This window comes from Zingiber officinale, chromosome 8B (assembly GCF_018446385.1).
Source record: "Zingiber officinale cultivar Zhangliang chromosome 8B, Zo_v1.1, whole genome shotgun sequence".
Lineage (NCBI taxonomy): Eukaryota > Viridiplantae > Streptophyta > Magnoliopsida > Zingiberales > Zingiberaceae > Zingiber > Zingiber officinale.
In genome coordinates this window covers 59402179-59424033 of record NC_056001.1, presented here as the reverse complement: position 1 = coordinate 59424033, position 21855 = coordinate 59402179, and the positions used below count along the sequence as shown (strand labels likewise).

Sequence of the window (21855 nt, the reverse complement as noted above, 5' to 3'; positions counted from 1 at the left end):
GAGATTATCATGGTTAAAGAGAGAAAAAAAATACTTCAAAATTTATGGTTTTATCATAAACAAGAAGATACAATTAAATGCATGAAACTCCCGTTAATATAAGATCCCGAGAACAAAATCTATTATACACGTCCTTATCTTATTTTATAAGACTATTTCTAAAACTCAAATCCGTGACCACTAAATCACACGACAATTTTATCATTACACCAATACTCCCCATCAAACAGTAGCATTGCTACGATTGAGATAAATAAATCTTCTTATTGACGCCATTTAGGTTTCTTATAACTATGCACCTTTTATCTTCATTTGTAAAACTTTAGATCATTTTGAATGTATAATTATGCATTTTTATGCTGAATACTTTGTAGGCGAAATAAATTGCAGTGTGTGAATAGTGTAGACTAAAAAGTATAACTAGGAACATCAAAAACATAAATTTATCATAAATACAATAAATAATAATAATAATTTTATTTATAAAAATAAAACATATGTACATATAAGTAGATGTAATGCACTACCCAAATATTGGGCAGATGTTGCAACATACTGGAGAAGGACCCTTCGATAATATGCAAGGATTTATACACATTACGACATTCGGTACGGAAGCTTCAGACAAAAGGGTGTAGAAAATATCATGAAATTAAGAAGAAAGAGCAGAGGATGGATAGAGCAACAACACCTTAATTGAATTCAAAGCTTTAGAGCAGTTTTTGGAACAAGTAGATAATCGCAGTTCAGTTCGTAATGCCAACCCCAGAAGCCTCATGGTGCAGCACCATCAGATTGGCCTTTCGAGGTGTCTGGTTTAGTTGCTGAGTGTCAGAATACAAGGATTCGATGTACTTGGAATGAACTTAATGGTACAAAGAAAGGCCAAGGCACCTGAGAAAGCTGGACCATAATAAGTCAGCTCTGAGCGCATTCAAAAGGATGCAAAGTTCCTTCAGCCAATTCGTGCATCCTTATACGCTCCAAAAATTCCAGCGGCCTGGAGAAGACGAGAAAGGATGCAACTCATAAGTAGTTGAAAACTGAGTGTGTTTCCAGCTGCAGATTATGTTCATGGTGTCCTATCATGAAGTTAGGTCGTGAATTTCTATATCATTCAATTTGGTCTTTTTCCACTTTTTTCGAGAGATCAAGCATGGATTTAATATCATTTGCAATAAAAGTGAGATAAAAAGGAATGCACTTTGAAAGGCAATGCATTGTTAATGGATTCAGAATCTTACAGGAGAACTTCACGACTGCGACAAATTTCTCGTTGGTTCATTTCTATAGCACTGAATATATCAGGTTCTGGTCCTGCTGCACCTCCAGCAACCATCGAAGGGACTAGTGCATGTGGTGTCCACATCTATCAACGAGAAACTGTTAGCGCACACTAACGAAATCATAAACACTTGTGATTTCCACCATTAAAAGGAAGGACTTCTTGATCTTACTTTGATTGTGTAGTCAATGCCACTGGTTGCGATAGCACAATCAAATGGATGGCACTGTATGCAGTTGACAACTAAAACCACACAAGATAAAAAAAAAAAAAAAAGTGACAATATGCACCAACCAACACAACGACCTCTTGATGACAGCTGGAAAGATCAGGCAACAACTGAAATAGAGTTAAACACAATCAGAGTTTTTACCAGACTCATCCCCAGCAAGCATTTTGACCAGCCTCCCTGATTTTTTCTCCCAAATAAACCATCTTCCATCATCACTTCCACTTGCAACAAATTCTCCTGTAAAAGTTCCACAAATCATCAAACAATATCTTCATGATGAGAAGTTTCAAGATATTAGAATGTAACAATAAAATTTCACAAGTTAAAAACCGTTCACTCCAATTGAAAAAGAGATTCCACCATGGAAAAAAAAATTATCCATCATTATCATCCTAAAGTTGTGTTAGTCCCAACGATTTGAGGTTAGGTAATGAATTGTATAACTCCATCTTATATCATCACTAATAAGGTAAACTGTTAAAAGTATAACAATCTATACAAGTTTAATCAAATTGTTCTCAACCTTCTAATTTTAACATAGATAAAACAACTCAAAACATTTAATAAATATATCAAGTTGTTATTTTTTCCATCCATAAATTGTCATGACATTATAGTAAAGTATTATTATTTTATTATTATCCTTAATGTAACCAACGATTATAATAAAATCATTTTACACTCTTACTAGCTTTTATATAGTAATACATTAGTTTGTTTCTGCAGTTGTAAAGTCTACACATGTAGACCACATGTACATGATACCTGATGCAGATCATACAAAGATAGCAAAGATTTGTAATATGAAAAATATAAAAGTAAACCTTGTCCACCAAGAAAGCTCGCTTGCTTTATATCTGTCCCTACATTGCAATGGCCTATGTATCGTCTTTTCATATCAATTGTAATTTCAGGCTGAAAATATATAAAAAGAAAACATCAGAATTAAAACTGAAAAGGCTAGAAGGCAACAAAATAAAAGAAAGGCAAGAGGTTCCTGTGATGCAAGTTGTCTCAAAGAATAAATTGAATACACTCAACTAATTGTCAATGGAAAACTTGTTTAAGTAAAAGCCATGAATATGACACTTATATAACTACATTTAGAAGGTCATTCGCATTCCATTCTTCCACTTTGTCCTTAAAGAGCAATGAACACCATCAGCAGTGCCTATGCAAGCCAATAAGTTTCCATACATTATCAAACAGTGTATCAGTACTGCTGCATACCGAATGGAAACAGACAGAGAACAGTTTTATTTTGGGGCAAAAACTGCAAGGTCACCATTTTTTAAAATCATCAAATGTCAAATGGGCCTACTTTAATTCTTATCAAATGGGCACCCCCATCATCTCTAGTGCGCCTACATTACCCTTTCTTATCGTGATATATTTAATATGTTCACTTGTACTAATTTGAAGCCAAAAAATCATTTCTCCCCTAACTCTAGGCTTGCTACACAAAAATATTTCCACTTTAATTAAGGATAATTACAAGCATTTGGAATTCTCAAACAAACAATTTACTTTTGGTGTTTTGAACCAAATTTTGTTAACTCCATCTGTATAGTCAACAGTTTGGAATGTGAACACACATACATTTTTATTGGAACTAGGATGATTTTGCCTCAAATGGCTAACAATGAACATATTTTTTTTTATAGTTGGCACCAGGTATCCGGCTTAGGCTGACTAATCCTGGGGTCACCGGCCCGGCCTACTGAAATTTTCCACCGACCGCTAAGGTAAATCAGGAAGCACTCGCAGGGAGTGGCCCATCAACCCAGTTCTTAGGTCAACAGTCAATTCAGGGAAATTCATCCATTAATTCACCGAAACTAGAACTCGATCATTAGATACCTGGGAAACTAAAAAGACACCCTGCCACTTTCAATGAAGGTTATAGTGGACACATTAGAGGTGATAGCCACCCCTTCGATAATATTCAAAATAAGGGCACCTTTTTCAGTTTGTTGCTCTTTATTTTTGCTGTATATACTCACTGTTGGTCTGAACTCTGTGCTAGTCAAAGCAAAACTAGCAAAACCAGAAACTGCTTAAGGCATAAAAATTTATAAGCAACATACAAATGTAATAAATATCCACCAAACCAAAACCTGATAAATAAGGCATTCAGTTTGAGATGATGGCGAGGGCAATCCTTCTGAACCATTAATAAAACTTTCTCTAGTAGAATCATCTCTTCGAAATCTTAAGTTCAAACTGCCTCGCAGGATGTTAGAGTCAGTCTCACGAACCTCATCACCTGATATTGCTGTTTCAAAATCTAGTTCCATCTCTTCCTCACAATCAGAATGTTCTCTTTCGTAACGAGACTCCAAGTGTGTGTTATTCAGTTCTGCTCGAAAGAGCACATCACTTAATGATCTTAACCTTCCATGCCTTATTTCACTTCTAGCAGTTTCTTCAGTATCTTTTTTGCCTTTCTCAGCTTCAGCTGCACAACAAACAAAAGAATTAACAATTATAAAATTAAAAAAATAGAACTCCGGTTTGCAATTCTAAGTTTTGTGGTGTCTGCAATCAGTTAAAACTTAAAAATTAGTAATTTTTTTCTTGTTTAAATAACTTGTATGCTTTAGATGTGGGTTTTTGGATCTTTTTTTCTCATCAATCTTTCATTAAACATTTTATCATTCCTTGCCATTGTACTCAGCCACTAAAAGCATCAACTTGTCCAACAAAAAATAAATAGCTAAATAAAAGAGACACATTCCCTGATCCTGTCATCGAGATTTATCTTGTTCGTTAGATGTATGCTCATGGAATAGCGTCATTTAGGTCAAGAATAGCTTGTGGACATAATTTAGTTCTCAAAGGTTGTAGTTTTTGAATTGATTCTCCAAAGTAACCTACTCTATTCCCTGCAACAAAAATAGGAATGCCTTGTACGTTGCAAAATTTTGCCATTGATTAGTAAAGTTACTTGGTCTACCTTCCACAAAGGTTTATAACTAGGACACAATTTTGGAAGACATAAAATTGTTTCACTTAAGTTCTCCAAGATCTTTTCATCCCCCAGAAACCGGTGGCCAAACAAAAATCATATCTTCTTTCTCGGGTCCTAATGGGAGAAAAATGTGGAAACTAAAACTTAATCTACACAAACTACAGTTCCAAAGATAATTTCGTCAATCAAACCACTTACAATCTCCTCATATTCCCATTCAGCTTATCCTCTTCTACCAAACTATATTTCCTCTTAAGTCAATCTATTTCTTTGCTCAACCTATTCATGACTTGCATGACAAATACAAAGAAAATTTCCCTTAATAATGGAGGATGAAAATTATAAGGTTGTTAAAAAATGCACCTCATAGAGTTGGGGTCAAGAATAACTTCATAATGATTGCCATGGTACACCTTTCTTCTAAGAGATTTCCCAATCCTAATTCAAAAAGATCTGTGACCAAGCTACTGATCCTTTACCATACACAGAAATTTTGGATCTACATATAAGACTGATTTACATTTAACATGAGTATAAGTATGATTTTTTCTGTGAAAGATTTAACTCGTATCATATTTCCTTTTAGGTCTCCTGCGTCCACTATCCCAAATCTACTAGTGTTTTATCTGGTTTCAACCAAGCCAATCAAAAAATTCTTCTAACCAGCAACAACGAAGTAGAGGCTATCCTCGAACAAAGAGTCTTTGCAGTCATTTTGTGATTTTGGCCTTAAATGGCCTGCATGATATCACTATGGATTTATTTTGAGAAGCTTCATGACTTTGCACATGATATTTTGCACCATATTTCACGGATCAGCCTTGGGAGTTTAGACCTTTTCGACCACAGAGAATGACGGATAACCATCTAACTGTATAAAGAACTTCAGAGCTACGCAGAAGCAAGAAACAGTATATAAAAATCTAGTGATGTAGCACAGTGTGCAATCAAAGCAAACACACTCATAAAGAGAAGAATTCTCACACAGAGAAACGAAGTAGAAATTCTTATTAATAAAAATTAAATGGAATCTAAAGCACATTTTATACACTCAAAGCTAATAAAATCTAAGAAATAAATACCCAAATTGGAAAAGTAGACCATGATTGACAATATTTCAATTTGTTTCCTTTACTGATCACCTAGAGCACCAAAAGGTTGCATGAAAAATTGTTAGGACTCTAAAAGATTGCATGAGAATTTTAAAGATCTAGTTTGGAATACAAATTACTTTTCCTCCAGACTATTTCCTCTCATTTTTCCTTTCTTCTTCTATACTTATATATTCCTATACTTTCTTTTCTCATCTCTATTAACTACAAATTCCTTAAGATAACTTCATTAAGTTCCACACACAACTCTAGAATTCACAAAACTAACCTGCAGCAAGATGAATTTTTATTGTTGCAACCATATCTGCAGCCTCGCAGTTTGATGGAGCTAAATTAACTGCCATTTTTGCAAACTCAAAAGCTTCTTTTAGTTTCCCTAGCTGCGGACAATTTGCACACAACATATAAAGAGTAGCAGTTTCAGAACAATCCTTTTAAATTTTTTTGAGAGGATTATTCAATAAAAAGAACCTGCATTAGTGCTTCTGCCATGTAAAAATGTGCCTTGAAAGACGAAGGATTTATTCTCAGAGCACTTCTGCAATCCCTTATTGCCATGTAAACATCATTTTTCCACTTCATCTGTAATCAAGATTGCATGTTCAGTAATTTGATGATAAGTTTGGCCTGACAAAGAAAAGAAATAGACTAAGACTAACCTTAAGAAGCAATGCTGCTCGAATACACAAACACTCATATCTAAGAGAAACACCAACATCTGGACCTTTCCCATCTAATACTTCATTGCATGCTTCAATACCCAAATAAAGGTTTGAGTTCTCCTCCAATATATTTGCAGCTGTTTGAACCAAATTCTTGTACAGGTCAAGCTACAATCATATATGAAGTTAGTCATTCTATAAAGACTTTCCTTATTAGAAAATCAAACATTAAGAAAAGGCATTTAATGTTTCTTACCCGATGCGTCATTCGGTATGAGCAGCATGCTGGTGAAGACGTCAACTTTAATTCTTCAAATCCAGGAGCTAAATATAAATATTTTGGAACATCAGCAGCAGTATACCTCATGGTGCTATCATCATCTGAATATTTTCAATCAAGTTCATATTAGGCAAAATTGGCAATAATCAAGCAGAGAAACAGCACAAAAAAGAATCAGCCTTCACTTATGTGCCTGAAAATTTATTATAATAACCTTCTAGGAAAAGCAATAATTGGATATTTGGTGTCTGCTCCTTGATCCAATCCAGGTTTTTAGATGTGGCACTATCAATTTTTATCGACCAAAAATTTTGATCAACACAATGGAAAAGTCATTGGACCGGATGATATTCCGATAGAGGTATGGAAGTGCTTAGGGAAACAAGGTATTGAATGGCTTACAAAATTATTTAACATGATATTGAAAACGAAAAGAATGCCTGATCAATGGAGGATAAGTACTCTAGTTCCCTTATATAAGAACAAGGGAGACATACAAAATTGTGCAAACTATAGGGGTATTAAACTAATGAGTCATACTATGAAACTTTGAGAAAAAGTAATAGAAAAAAGATTAAGGAAGGAGACCACAGTAACAGAAAATCAATTTGAGTTCATGCCTGGAAGGTCGACAATAGAAGCTATACATCTCCTTAGATAATTAATTGAAAAATATCGGGAGCAAAAACAGGATTTACACATGGTATTCATTGACTTAGAAAAAAACTTATGATAGAGTCCCAAGAGAAATTATATGGAGAATTTTAAAAAAGAGAGGTGTTAGCGTAACATATATTGAACTAATTAAGGATATGTATGAGGATGTAACGACCAGAATAAAGACTTCAGGGGAGTAACTGAAGCATTTCCAATAAAGATAGGGTTACATCAAGAATCAACCCTAAGTCCCTATCTTTTTACACTAATTATGGACGAACTCGCTGCGCACATTCAAGACACAGTACCGTGGTGCATGTTGTTTGCAGATGATATTATTTTGGTAGATGAGACACGTGAAGGAGTAAATGCTAAGTTAGAATCTTGGAGGGAAACACTAGAAGGAAAAAGTTTTAAGCTTAGTAGATTAAAGACAGAATATATGGAATTTAAATTTAGTAATATTAGAAGTAATGAAACAATTGTTAAGATAGAAGAGGACGAGTTGCTCGGAACCGAGAGATTTAAATATTTAGGATCATTTTTACAAAATGATGGAGGGATTGAGAGAGACGTCTTACATAGAATACAAGCAGGATGGGTGAAATGGAGGAGAGCGTCGGGTGTTTTATGTGACCGTAAAGTACCTCTTAAACTTAAAGGTAAGTTCTATAAAACCGCTGGTAGACCTGCTATGTTATATGGAACTGAATGTTGGGCTATGACTCGAGCACATGAGCATAAGATGAGAGTTGCAAAGATGAGGATGTTAAGGTGGATGTGTGGACATACGAAGATGGACAAAATAAGGAATGAGAGCATTAGAGAGAAAGTCGGAGTTGCATCTATTGAGGACAAAGACGCGTTTAAGATGGTACGGACATGTACTTAGACGACCAATAAATGCTCCAGTTAGGCGATGTGAAACTATGATAAACATGCATATCAAACGAGGAAGACCAAAAAAGACTTGGTTTGCAACAATAAAACAAGATAAAATTTATTTAAATATAGATGATGATATAATAGGAGATAGAGCTCAATGGCGTAAAAGGATTCATACAGCCAACCCCACCTAGTAGAAAAAGGCTTGGTTGTTGTTGTTGTTGTTGTATTCCCTACTAATGCATTTGAGTATAACCTAAATGTTACATTTTCTGCCATCTTAATAACCTAGACTGGTTAGCATGCTAATATAATCATGTCATCAATATTTATAAATTCATGTGCAATCAGACACCTTGAAACTTAATCTTTTGGATTCTAAACATGATCTAAAACAATTAACTGATAAATAATGACTTCTATACAACAATTATTGACATGAAGATATCAGTCATTTAAGCTACTCAGGTCGTTAAAATGACATAATATATAACAAGTGGTCTGATGGCTGCAATATCCAAGATACAAAGTTCAGTTATGACAATAAAGTTCAGGCTATATTTGTTTAAAAAACATGAAATCGCATACTATGTTCTCTGAATTCTACCATATGTTTGTACATGGGCATAAGCATTTTAAGTGTAGAAACAGAACTTTAACACTCACGGTGTATTTTCCATTTGGTTCATAGAATGGAATTGACATGAAATATAATAATTATTTCTAAGGATTTAAGTAGAGTAGGAATGGAATAAGAATAAGAATTTTCTTGGTTTGGTTAATGGAATGGGATAAGAAAATCTCTATAATACTAAAATATCATTGCAAAAAATATTTCACCCTGCCCCCTCAATTTGCTTGGTCCAATCAGCTTGCACGGTTGGCCCATGTTGCCACCTAGTCCATTTGGCCTGCACCATTGGTCTGGCTATGTTGATCCACACCACTAGTTAGCCTCGCTTGCCCAACATCCTTGGCCCACCACCTAACTTGCTTAGTCCACCCGACCCACTCAATTGCAAAGCCCGCTTAGTGTACTTAGTTCACTTGCTCCACCTAGTCCACTAAGCTCAATTGATATGCTCAACTCGCTCAACTCACATAGTCCATGCAACTAGCTTGCTCAGTCTATTCGCTCACCCTGTTCAATCAAGCTACCTAGTGCTCATGGCCTGCTTGGCCCACTCTACCCAACCTGCCCAACTTAGTCTATCCACCTAGTCCACTTGACCTGGTCGGTTCACTTGAAATCTTGGATTAGTCTCATTTAGGATGGTAGCTCTGCAATCCAAACATGTATTCCTTAGAGAATGAGATAAGGGTACATATATATCTATAGAGAGAGAGTGATATATGATAGGTTGGGCGCCCAGCATGAGCGATTGAGAGCTCAAGGTACAAGCGGGGCGTCCCGAACAAATCTGGGCACCCCGCGTGCACTCAGTCATGCACGCTGAGTGCCCAAATGGGACGCCCAACATATATATATATATATATATATATAGTCTTGATACTCTGCTGACCTTACGGTGCTCACGCACCATGTGTAATTTTTTAAAAAAAAATTCTTTAGCTTTAATACTATAACCCAAACCCTAAACTCTAAGCTCTAAAAAAATATATATACTTTGTGCTCACAAGGTGAGCACCATAAGGTAAATAGGATAGCATTCTTGTATATATATATATAAGCTCTAAAAAAAATATATAATTGGTTCTCACAAGGCCAGCACCATAAGGTAAGTAGGGTAAACAGTCTTGTATTCATTGAAATGGTGAAAGAAATTTGCGGGAATAAGCATGTAAATTAGCATCTCAAATTCATTTTGGTGAGGTATATAGAAATTAAAGGAGAATTCACAACGAATCAAAGGGCTACTCCTGGAACTAAACTTAACATAAATGTTTAGACCCGTGTTTCCAACTAAATGTTTCAATAAGCAGAAGCAAATATCTCAATTATCATATTGTGTAAAAGCAATTCATAAATGGGAAAGAGTTCTACTTAATCGATGAGAAAGACAAATCATATGAGGCAAACTGGCAATCCTAAGAAACAATGATTTTTAAGCCACTAGTACAGTGGTGCTGGATATATTTCAAACATCTGATAGCTGTTACACTTAACATACCAATTGCATGACATATAGGTTGATGAACTTGAATATCTGAATTGCATGTACAAAGTATAAAAGCATGTTAGCATACCACATTTAACGTCCATCAAGTAAACATGTTCCCCACTGTAGCTCAAAAGTACCTCTTCTCCATTTGGACTAAATGTTACATGCGTCAAATGCAAGCTTGACTTTTTCTGGATAGTGGAGATAAATTATAGACAACCTTAAGAAATCATTCTAATTTCTAAAACAAAAAATTAACATAAACCATTAAGTAACTGTGCTTTCATTAAAAAATACTAAAGGAAAAGATGAGGTCCATAGTTTACTCGAAATTGGCTTCTCTTTCATTCTTAAGAAAATCACCTCAAATTTTCAGTCATTTTACATGTTGATGCCAAATAGCTTTAGAAGAAACATTACTTGATTCATTTTTGGTGAAAGAACAATTCGATGGTTATCCATGTTGCCAATACTGGCATTAGTGGGGCAATAGATTCTGTTTTAGTGTGTGTGTGTATATATATTGAGCCATGACACTAACAAATTTCCAACAATTAAAAGTTTAAGCAGGATATCTTCCTCTTAACCAACATGATCAAGATAATGATATTCCTCAGTCACTAGGAAATAATAAATTCTCTCTATGGTAGTCAATGTCAAGAAGAAAAAATGATGCAAAAAGATCAATATTTGCAACATCTAACTTGCACTGCTCAGGCTCCGAATCAAGCTAGTTACTTTCCACTCTTTGCAAGCCAAGTCATGGTTACCTTAATGAAGTAAAATATATCTATCACATTCTTAAATTGTGCACATTAAGAATATGCTATTGGAGAGAACCTTTAGGCTAAAAGCATTTATAAAATTGCCACTGTATTACATACTGTTAGAATAAGTAAAAGGGTATTTGTGTCTTTTGGTGTATATCTTCTTTTCTATATAAAGGCCTAACTCGTGGGGTTCCTATGACACGAGATTTTAGGTTTTACTTTAAACATGGTATCAGAGCCGGGTTAAAACCCTAATTTCTTTCCTCTACTCACGCCGTCTCTTTCTGCCGAGCCCGTCTCTTTCTGCCGCGCGAGTTCTCCAACGCCGCGCCTTTCTCTTCCGCAAGTTCTCCAACGGCGCGACTTTCTTTGGCTCCTCCTTCGGCCGTTTCGGAGAAGGGGGAGTCGCGAGGGGAGAGGGTCGGAGAAGAGGGCTCTTTCGTGGACGCCGAGCTCCGCCTGCTGTTTCGTGGACGCCGAGCTTCGCCTGCTGTTTCGTGGACGCCCGCCTGCTGTTTCTTGGACGCCAGACACCCGACGCTAGAATCCCTATCCAGCGGCGACGGACGGCGACGAGTGCTGCGGGCTGAAAGTGACAGCGGCGACGTTCCCTGTTCAAGCTCAACTCTTCGACGGTAGGGGAAGAATCGGTGGCGACAGTGAGGTTCCGTACATCCTCTACTCCGGCAGTGGCGTTCCAGTTCCTTCCCATCCATCAGCAAGCTTCGAAGAGTTCCTGCTGGAGTAGAGCATCTCTGAAGAAGCTTCTGCATCTCATCCGACCCTGCTGCGAGTTTTCCAGTGGCTGTTCTCGTTCCCGGATTCATCCGATTGGGCAGAAGAAGCAAGCGCAGTCTGGTTCACAGTTCTATTCATGGCTACATCTGGCGCCCCAAAGCCAGATACCTCAATCTTTACCAACCATATTACTGCACCCCTTTCTTCCGAGCAGTTGGATGGTAAAAATTATATCTCCTGGGCATCTCACACTGAACTTTGGCTTGTTGGACAGGGATATGAGACACATCTCACTCAAACTGAAGAAGATGTTCAAGACGTCGATCGTCATCTGTGGAAGAAGGTTGACGCTCAGTTGTGTTGTATTATCCGAGCCACCATCCATTCATCTCTTAGGAATGTCTTCCGTACTCACAAAACCTGCAAAGCTGTTTGGACACAAGCTCAACAATTCTTTACAAACACCTCTCGGCGACTCTATCAAGTTTGTGAAGATCTCATGACTATCCTCAGCGCCAATCAGATTAAGGATTCAATGTCAAATTATCTGGGTTCAGTTTCTAGCCTTCTTTGTGACTTCAATGAACTGCTCCCACCTGCGGCCGATCCTGTTGAAGAGCTTGAAAATCGGAAGAAATTTTTTATGTCTTTAGCTTTATATGGTCTGCCCACATATTATTCTCATGTCCGTGACCAGATCCTGGGCAGCCCCACAGAAGCTACCATGGAAAATACCTGGGCGACTCTTCTCCGTGTCCCAGCCAAAGTCTTGACGATGCCTTCTTCTGTTCCTGTCGACTCGTCAGCTTTGGTCTCTCGACACAAAGGACCTCCACCTCGCAAGGGTGGCAAAGGACGCCCTTGGTGTGATCATTGCCACCGACCGAGACACACGATTGATAAATGCTAGAGTCTACATGGTCGTCCTCCTCGTGCTGCTCAGATTGTTCAGAGTTCTGTTGCTCCTTCAGCTTCCGCTTCACAGGCCGAGGTTTCTCCCTCTCCACCTGCACCAATGACTATCTTTTATCCTCTGGAGGCGCCTCTATCACCTCCTTCCTCATCTCCCCCTTTGCAGGTTTATCAGCGCCGTCCTCGTTCTGCTTTGCCGCCGACCAACACTGACACTGCTGTGGGCACATCTGTGGAGCCAAGTCCTTCGTCGTTTCCCCCGGTCCCATCTCCTGACTCTGATGTTCCTATTGCACTTCGAAAGGGTATGCGTTCCACTCGTAATCCTTCTCCTCACTATGTTTCTTTAAGCTATCATCGTCTTTCCCCATCCTATTATTATTGTCTGTCTTCCCTGTCGTCTGTTTCTGTTCCAAAGACTGCAGGTGATGCCTTTGCCCATCCAGGATGGAAACAGGCTATGCTTGATGAAATGAGTGCCCTACAGAGCAGTGGGACTTGGGACCTCGTTCCTCTACCTCCTGGGAAGTCAGTGGTTGATTGTCGATGGGTGTTTACGGTGAAAGTTGGTGTAGACGGCACGGTTGATCGGCTTAAGGCTCGTCTTGTCGCTAAAGGCTATACTCAGGTATTTGGATTGGATTATGGCGACACATTTTCTCCTGTTGCCAAGATGTCTTCTGTGCGTCTTTTTCTGTCTATTGCTGCAATTCGTCATTGGCCCCTTCATCAGTTGGACATCAAAAATACATTCTTACATGGTGACCTGCTCGAGGAAGTCTACATGGAGCAACCTCCGTGTTTTGTTGCTCAGGGGGAGTCTTCTGGTCTTGTATGTCGCTTGCGAAAATCTTTATATGGTCTCAAGCAGTCACCCAGAGCATGGTTCAGTAGATTTAGTACCATAATTCAACAGTTTGGCATGACTCGAAGCGAGGCTGATCATTCTGTTTTTTATCGTCACTCATCTACTGGTTGCATCTATGTAGTGATTTATGTTGATGATATTGTCATCACAGGTAATGATCATCTTGGAATTTCACAAGTAAAACAACATCTTTTCAAACATTTCCAGACAAAAGATCTCCGCAAACTCAAATATTTTCTAGGGATAGAAGTGCCACAGTCTAAAGATGGGATCATTATATCCCAAAGGAAGTATGCAATGGATATTCTGGAAGAAACAGGAATGTTAAACTCAAAGACAGTCGACAATCCCATGGATCCTAATGTCAAGCTCCTACCAAATCAGGGGGAGCCTCTTTCAGATCCTGAACGGTACAAGCGATTGGTAGGGAAACTAAACTACCTTATTGTCACTCGTCCGGATATCTCATTTGCATGAGTGTAGTAAGTCAGTTTCTTAGCTCTCCATGCAAAGAACATTGGGATGCAGTAACTCGCATTGTTCGATATATCAGGGGTACACCAGGAAAATGTCTTTTATATGAAGACAAAGGACATACTAAAGTCGTAGGATATTCTGATGCAGATTGGGCAGGATCTCCCTCTGATAGAAGGTCCACTTCTGGATTTTGTATATTTGTCGGAGGTAACCTTATTTCTTGGAAAAGCAAAAAACAAAATGTTGTGGCAAGATCCAGTGCAGAGGCAGAATATCGAGCTATGGTTATTGCTAGTCAAGAACTTATATGGTTAAAACAGTTGCTTCAGGAACTAAGGTTTGGAGAGGTTACACAAATATTACTCATATGTGACAACCAAGCCGCTATGCATATTGCCTCAAATCCAGTCTTCCATGAGAGAACAAAGCATATTGCAGTTGAGTGTCACTTTGTCAGAGAGACAATCATATCTGGAGAAATATCTACTAGTTTTGTCAACTCAAATGATCAGTTAGCAGATATATTCACTAAATCACTTAGAGGTCCCCGGATTGACTACATATGTAACAAGCTTGGTATATATGATCTATATTCTCAAGCTTAAGGAGGAGTGTTAGAATAAGTAAAAGGGTATTTGTGTCTTTTGGTGTATATCTTATTTTCTATATAAAGGCCTAACTCGTGGGGTTCCTATGACACGAGATTTTAGGTTTTACTTTAAACACATACTTTATGGAGGATATAATCCAGCAGAATCTGAAATTTTTTGTTATATATAATCAGGCAACACCAAACCCTGCCTAAATACCCTTAAAGAGAGAATCACATAGTAAATTTCCTAAAATAGATATACTGTATCAGGAAGCTTCAATGACAATAAGAGTCAAACTTGGAATATAATGAATTGTTACCATAGCAACTAAACATAAGAACATTAATCATATAAGCATGTCCCCTGGGGGCGGTGTGGTGGTTAAAGCATGGGGTGTTGCCACATTAGGTCATGGGGTCGAAACTCGGTGCGTCCGAGCATATCTTCCCCCATACCTTGGCCATTGCACTAATGGCTAGTAGCCACCTATGATTTACCTCTTTCATGTTGGTCAGGGGACGGGTTGGTGGAGGCGTTGGGGGCGAGCAAATCGCCTCTTGCCACATTAATCATATATGCATACTTTTTCTAAATCACTCAAGTTATTGTGCGAAATGCTCCTCAATTCTCAAAGTTAATAAATGTCATATCTAAATTCATGCCCATGAAAATGGAACTGCATTTCTAACCATAACAAGATGTGATGCTTGTTATTTTCATATTGCAGCTTACATATTGAACAGCTAACAATGATTGCTCAAAAACAACACACTAAAATGATATACGATGATGGCAAATTGCATAACATCATGTAGCTTAATTTGTAATGAATTTTAAAGGACAATAATATTGTTCAGGTAATGTCAGTATTGAACTCGGAAATAGATACATGATGCAAGAAGTACCCAAGTCCTTTTAAATACTGGAAAGGAAGTCCAAATTTCTGGCAATTTAACAAGGATAGAATCATTTTATACTCAAGCATCTAGATAAACGATAAGAATGAGAATATCAAGATGGCTGCCTGCATAAGTAAATTAATATTAGCAAGTAGCATATGTACGTACATGCTCAGAGAGATGTAGTGGACAAAAATAGTTAACACAAGGTGGTGGCTTCATTTTCATTTGAGAAGAGCTCAAGGAAGAAAGCATTCTTCTATCATACAAACGAGCAAAAGCATCACTGTATAGCAATAGAAGGATGATGTGTTAGCAATATATATAAATGTGAAAGAAGAAAATTACCAGCACATGCTACCTGCCACCCACAAGAAGCTGATGGGGATGAGTGGGACTAATGTCACAAGATTTTAGTGGCAAACAATATTTAGGAGGATCAGCTAATGATTTCTTTGATCCTCGTCGTAGATCAAGCTGTCAGAACATAAAAGGAAATGAACTTTGATGCAAAAAAAACACATAACAACATGAGTAGAATTAAAATATATAACCATAAAGGATTTATATGTGCGAGTATGTATTGGCTTCACAGTTATTTCTACAATTTCTTTCCACAAACCATCATACAACATTCAGACTTATGTTCACAAACATGATTTCTAATTTCAATCAGTGCTCATCTATAATCAGAAGGCCATCAGTTTGGACAAAAAGCTACTATTTCTTCATGGACAAAGAAATGGGAGAATCCATTATCCAACATATCACTTTCTGCTGCATATGAGGAAGAAAAGTGGGGGCAACTGGCTGCCACTAGTAAAACAAATATAATATCTCATTTCACAACCTCATATCACCTTAAATACTGAAACCATCATATTATATCGAACATTCCGTTCACAATTTCATTCTTTTAAGTAGGTGTAGGAGCTAACATAAGCGAAGCTTATTTATACTTGTCTATAATAAAATGGATTAACAAGAGAAAAGCAAATTTTGAGCAAAGATAATCCAACTTGATCAACTACTTACAAGCACATTATGACATTCATGATTTGAAGAACCAGAAGGACAAGAAGAAACTTCACGCAAGTCATGTTGTCTCAAAGTACCATCTTCACTAGCACTCCATATGACATTGGGATTTCCAGGTTCGACCTAAATGTTATTAGAACAAATATGACAAACTTCTATTATCATAGCAAGAAAAAAAAACATACTACAAAACTTCAGAAAGATGATAGGGATGCAACATTTAAAATAATCATAAGGAACAAATTGTGATACATCAAATTTATTAGGTCAAAACATGTTATTATGAATATAAAAGAAGGATGAAAAAAAATACACCCACTTTGCCACTTCCACAGTCTGCAAACAAATTTTTTCATAATAAACTAAAGGCAATACAGATCAATGATCTTTATAACATCCAGTCAACTGATTCATTCTACTTTCACATAAGATACTAGTGTTTGTTGAGTTAGAATCTTACAGCTAGCTTCTTGACCCTCCTAGTGTGGCACTTGTAAGATGCTAGTGGTTCTAAGGGAGCTTCCGCAGACCTACTGCTTGAATGAGATAAACTGAAAATTCGTACCTGATATTTAGTGCAAGTCCCTACAATCAGCTTAAACTAAAAATTTAGTCCCTAAAAAGGAAACAAATTTTTTTTTTCCAACTGTACTTTATGCAATACCTCAGCATCACCTGCACCTGATACAACTAGTTCATCAGATGTCTCTGGAACAAACTTTGTACAAAATATATTTGCATTGTGACCTGTTTCAATACTATGTAATAGCCCCCTGTCATTGTAACTCCATATATTGATCTGCAGGAGTAATTAAAGTTGAATATAAAAAATAAAAGTAGGTAATCGTCAAAAACAAACTTCTTTGTTAACCTAAGTAATGCTAATAAGTATCATACAACAATAATGGCATTCAATTCCATAAATAGGATTCAATAATGGCAAACTCAAAATTATCATCTGATATATTTGCAACCAAGTTAGATAAGCTAAGAGTTAAAAGCAAGATGTGCTTCAGTTCTTTAATTTCCATAGCATTGGCCACCTACCGCAAGTCAATAGGACTAAAGTCAATTCTTTGTTCCTCAGGCTAATGAAAGTACAATGAAGAAAACAGTGCTCAAAGATTATAAGTATATTGGAAAATGGAATGTCAAGTCTCAATCATAGCTACTGCCTCGCTTAAAAATCCATCACATTTAATTCCTTAATATGACATCCAAAATTGTAGGATGATATTAGTAAATTATAACATAATAACAATAAAATGGAATAAAATAAGTCTAGCATATGAAGATCATACTTCTAGATATGATAGGTTAGAAAACATACTCTAGTGTCATCTGAACCAGATATTAAAAGTGAGCCTTTGGCATTCCATGCAATGGCATTGACACAACCCTGATGGCCCTGAAAACAGCCACAACTAAGGTAAATTTAAAGGTAAAAGAAATAATGCAAGCAGAAAAAACTAGATAAAAGATAAAAAGGCAAGGAAAAGAAAAACATTGATCATCAATCATGGATAACTTGGCATCCAAAACATGGCACAGAATTTAGTAGATCAAATCCGTAAGGCATCATCACATATTCAGTTCCCTGTTTGCTGATCAAATCCCATGCAAGATCCCTCTGTAAAAGTCCCTATCATGCTTGTTGCGGGAAAGTGGAACTGGGAAATTGTTCGTCATTTTATTTCTGTCTGCATTTCCTTCATAGGAAACACGCTCTTAATGTCCAACTATGTAATTTTATTATCCTTACAAGTTTTCATCACTCTAAACCATTAAGTACAGTAGAATGCACCGGTCATAATTTTTTTTTATTGGCCTAAGAGTGGCACAACAATGGTACAAAACTTCAAAAGCTCTTCTCCATTTCGACCATACATTCTTTAACTTATTGATTATATCTTCATCAATATCCTCTTTTGTTTTGAATAATAAATCAAGGATATAAAACTCTTACAAAATATTTGAACACCAATTAAAAGAGTCTTGGAACCTTAACCTTGGCCTAAAACTTTTTTTTGGGACTAATGTTTCTTAGATTATCAGCTATTCAATTTGTGTAATAAGGTAAAAGGACCACAGAGAAGTGAGTAACAAAGGGGTACATATGATAAAAGATGGAAATTTTGCTCACTTTCATTGGTTTGTCTAATAAATTTTACAAGCAAATCTACATAAAATACTTGATTGAAATAAGAAATATGTGATAGTAACACAAGATATGTACGTCTTGTCATATTAATTATCTCAGGCTTATTAAAGTAATACCAGAAAGAAACTAGAGTTATTAGCAGAACAAACCTCCATTTCTGTGTCTAAGATTAGCCTTTGTATTAGAGATGAATGTTCTTTCAACCTCCTCTTCATATCCTGCATAACAGAAAATATCTTGTTAGAATAATTAGAGCTAATAGGATTAAAAAATAAACAATGAAGTATCAGCATAAGAACAAACAGTCATGTTGATTTCTTTTGAAGCACAATGTCCAACAGTACACAAACAACTTCATGACCAGGATTTATGCTGTTACTGCTTGTACACATTATGGATTAAGGCTGATAAATTAGCTATATGTATGATCCCTTTTGAGCACGGTTGACCAAAAAAATACAACAATTCTCAGTGACTATTCTATCACGGTATAATTTAAAATCATAATGTCGAACATGTGGTACTACTGTTTGTCCACCTTAGAAAAGATAATTCACATATAATGTGCATATTAACTACAGTTTGAACATCATGAGTATGCTTATGAACAGGTTTTTTATTTTATTTTCTCTATAATCAATAATTAGTCATATGAGGCAACTGCTTGCATGAATTCAGCCACTTAAAACCCAGACCCATCTGGGCTATCTGCAACTAGTTTCTATGAAGAAAACCTCTAGATTACTAGAATTGACCCTGATTATTGAACCAACCTTATGTTTGAAACTGAAAAAGAGTTTTCTTTTGACATATGTGTAAAAAAAAATACTCAAACTCTATTAATGCAACTGCTAAAATGTACCCAAACTGAAGCAGAAGCAGTATGAACTGGTTGAGAGTTAATAAGACCAGCGATTTAGCATTTATCGTCCAAAAAACCAATTTTCAGGCCAAAAATTACCAATTCTTAAACTATAAAATTATAAACACAAGCCAAGCACATAGCTATTTCAAGAACCAAACTAGGATCGAAATCAAACTTCATAAGAAGGCAATTATTCATTATTGATCCATGTCGAATAGGCATCAGATTACATTATCAACTCTCACACAGAACCATCCTTGCCCAGTAATAAAATAAATCACGTATTGAAAAACAGCAAATAAAATTTTTTTTAAAAAAATCATTGGACCGCTAGACACCGTACCCTTCCATCAACAACCGGACCTTTCACTCAAGGAACCCCAGAAGTTGAATGCGAACGCAATCCACGGACTACAAGAACACCCTGAGGGCGACGGGCCATTCTAGATCAAAGGCATATGTGAAAAATCACTAGTCGCAGAGACGGCATACCTGGCGCGACCCGATCTGCCTGTCTTCGACGATACTGGCTACGTTACCGTCGGGGAAACTCCAAGTCTGCATCTCAGGAGCCATTGCGGACGCCAGCCTTCCGTTTGTCGATCCTCACCGATCTAAGCAGGGTGGCCGAAGCGAGAATCTGAAGGTCGGCGGAGAAAGGGATTCTGGAGCTTTCGCTTCTTCGCTCGTCAGTGCAACCTCGGCCCGGTTTGGGTATCCACATGCCACTGCATCCAGACCAGCGCTCTGCCTTCTCATTTCTATTTGCCAAACCGCCGTCTGCGCTGCGTCGCAGCGATATGCGACCGCTTAGGATGGGCTGGATCGGGTCGCAGATAGGGCCCGTCCCGGCCCGTCCTAGGAAATGGCATGGAATGGGAAAGGAATGGAGGCCGAGCCGGCCGGGCTCAGAATGTCATGGGTCTTTTGTTTTATTATTTTTTAAAATAAATTAATCTGTATATACAGAAAATTTTGATAAAATAGTCTAGTAAGCAAAGTTGTAGCTCATTTTGGCCCATAATTAGCCTGATTAATATTGGGCCGGCCCATATTAAAAAATACTTTGGATGATATCCATTAAGGAAGTAATTTCGTTCATCCCAAATGACTCAATATCATTCGTTCCATAATAAAATATAAATGGTTAAATTAGGTACACAACAAGCCCCTAGAGAGAGAGTATTCCACAATTGTTAACTTCATGATTTGAACTGTGTTTAAGGAAACAAATCTGCCTTCTGAGAATCAATTGCGCCCTAAGGGTCATGATGAGCCATTCAGATGTTCCCTCGGGACAGTACGATGATTAAGACATGAGGTATTACTACATAAAATCTTGGGGTCGAAACTCGGCGTGATCGAGCATAACCTCCCCTATGTCTTGGCCATTTGCACTAATGGCTAGTAGTCACCCGTGATTTACCTTCTCCGTGTTGGCCTAAGGACGGATTGGCAGGGGCGCTGGGGGTGAGCGAATCGTCTTTTGCCATATGATGAGCCATTAAGATTTAGAGTAGGAATGTAGACTAAATCATTCAAATGGTTGTTTAAGCTTAGTTTAATTTTATTTTTGTTTAGCTTAAATTTGATTTATTTAAATGTTATCCAGCTGGAACTTGTTTGATTGCTCAAACTTTTACATTATTAAGTCTTCTTGGTTGGTTAGTAAGTTTGATACTATAAGTTTACTTTTTTTGTTTTGAGGTTTTTTTTTTTTTTTGTTTATTTACAACTTTGATAAGAGATTTTATTACTCATCAACCCTTCACCATCTTTGCTCATATATATGAGTTCAAGATTATTTATTTAATTTAATGAGTTGTTGAAATATATTTATTTAATTCATCTTATATATATTTTGAAAGAATATAAATAAACACTTATTGAACAAAATATTAAATTTAGTCATGGATACTTAATTTAATTAGGTTTAGGACAAAATCATTTACAATCACATTGATCTTCTATTACATGTATCCTCACATATTCTAGGTATAAAAAGATATTAACATTTAAGTATATATATTTTTTATTTAAATGTCTTTATCTACTCTAGCAAATCAGGAGATGAATAAATTCATCTACTAATCTTCGATAACAAGTGTCTTGAAAATTATCATTTTCTAATTACCACACATTATTATTCTGAATAATTAAAGTTTATACAGGTTTACACCCTAGGTGTTCCAATTTATTACGAGAAAGATCTATCGCATATTTTTTTTTTTGAGAGAATGGTAATGCTATTGTATACTTCACCTATTTTTCTTCTTCTTCTTCACTCCTCTCTATGATTTCAACACCCACAATTGTTTCTAAAAGAC

General features: G+C 36.8%; 1 protein-coding gene across 3 annotated transcripts; it reads right to left on the bottom strand.

The window, feature by feature from the left end:
• Positions 1-460: 460 nt before the first annotated feature.
• Positions 461-20274, bottom strand: LOC122014855 (protein ALTERED SEED GERMINATION 2-like). 3 transcript variants are annotated; one of them, XM_042571328.1, is made up of 20 exons: positions 20021-20274; positions 18813-18881; positions 17833-17910; positions 17167-17301; positions 16963-17067; positions 16500-16625; positions 15826-15941; positions 15633-15750; positions 10293-10398; positions 6519-6643; positions 6260-6430; positions 6072-6182; positions 5869-5980; positions 3635-3975; positions 2342-2432; positions 1659-1754; positions 1458-1528; positions 1245-1369; positions 895-1000; positions 461-812 (listed from the first exon to the last, which is right to left on the bottom strand). In XM_042571328.1, exons 1-19 carry the CDS (start codon positions 20102-20104, stop codon positions 919-921), a joined length of 2262 nt encoding a protein of 753 aa, XP_042427262.1. In that variant the 5' UTR covers positions 20105-20274; the 3' UTR covers positions 461-812; positions 895-918. The 3 variants fall into 3 exon arrangements, with proteins under 3 accessions (XP_042427262.1, XP_042427263.1, XP_042427264.1); XM_042571329.1 differs by having other exon boundaries at positions 3776-3975; XM_042571330.1 differs by lacking the exons at positions 17833-17910; positions 18813-18881; positions 20021-20274 and having other exon boundaries at positions 16963-17053.
• Between the last annotated feature and the right edge of the window lie 1581 nt (positions 20275-21855).

Coding starts and splice junctions, on each gene's coding strand:
- LOC122014855 (XM_042571328.1), bottom strand. CDS start 20,104: ATGGCTCCTGAGATGCAGACTTGGAGTTTCCCCGACGGTAACGTAGCC. Junction 17,068..17,166: donor CAGGTGCAGGTGATGCTGAG/GTATTGCATAAA, acceptor ACTAAATATCAG/GTACGAATTTTCAGTTTATC. Junction 15,942..16,499: donor ATGAATGTCATAATGTGCTT/GTAAGTAGTTGA, acceptor ATGTTCTGACAG/CTTGATCTACGACGAGGATC.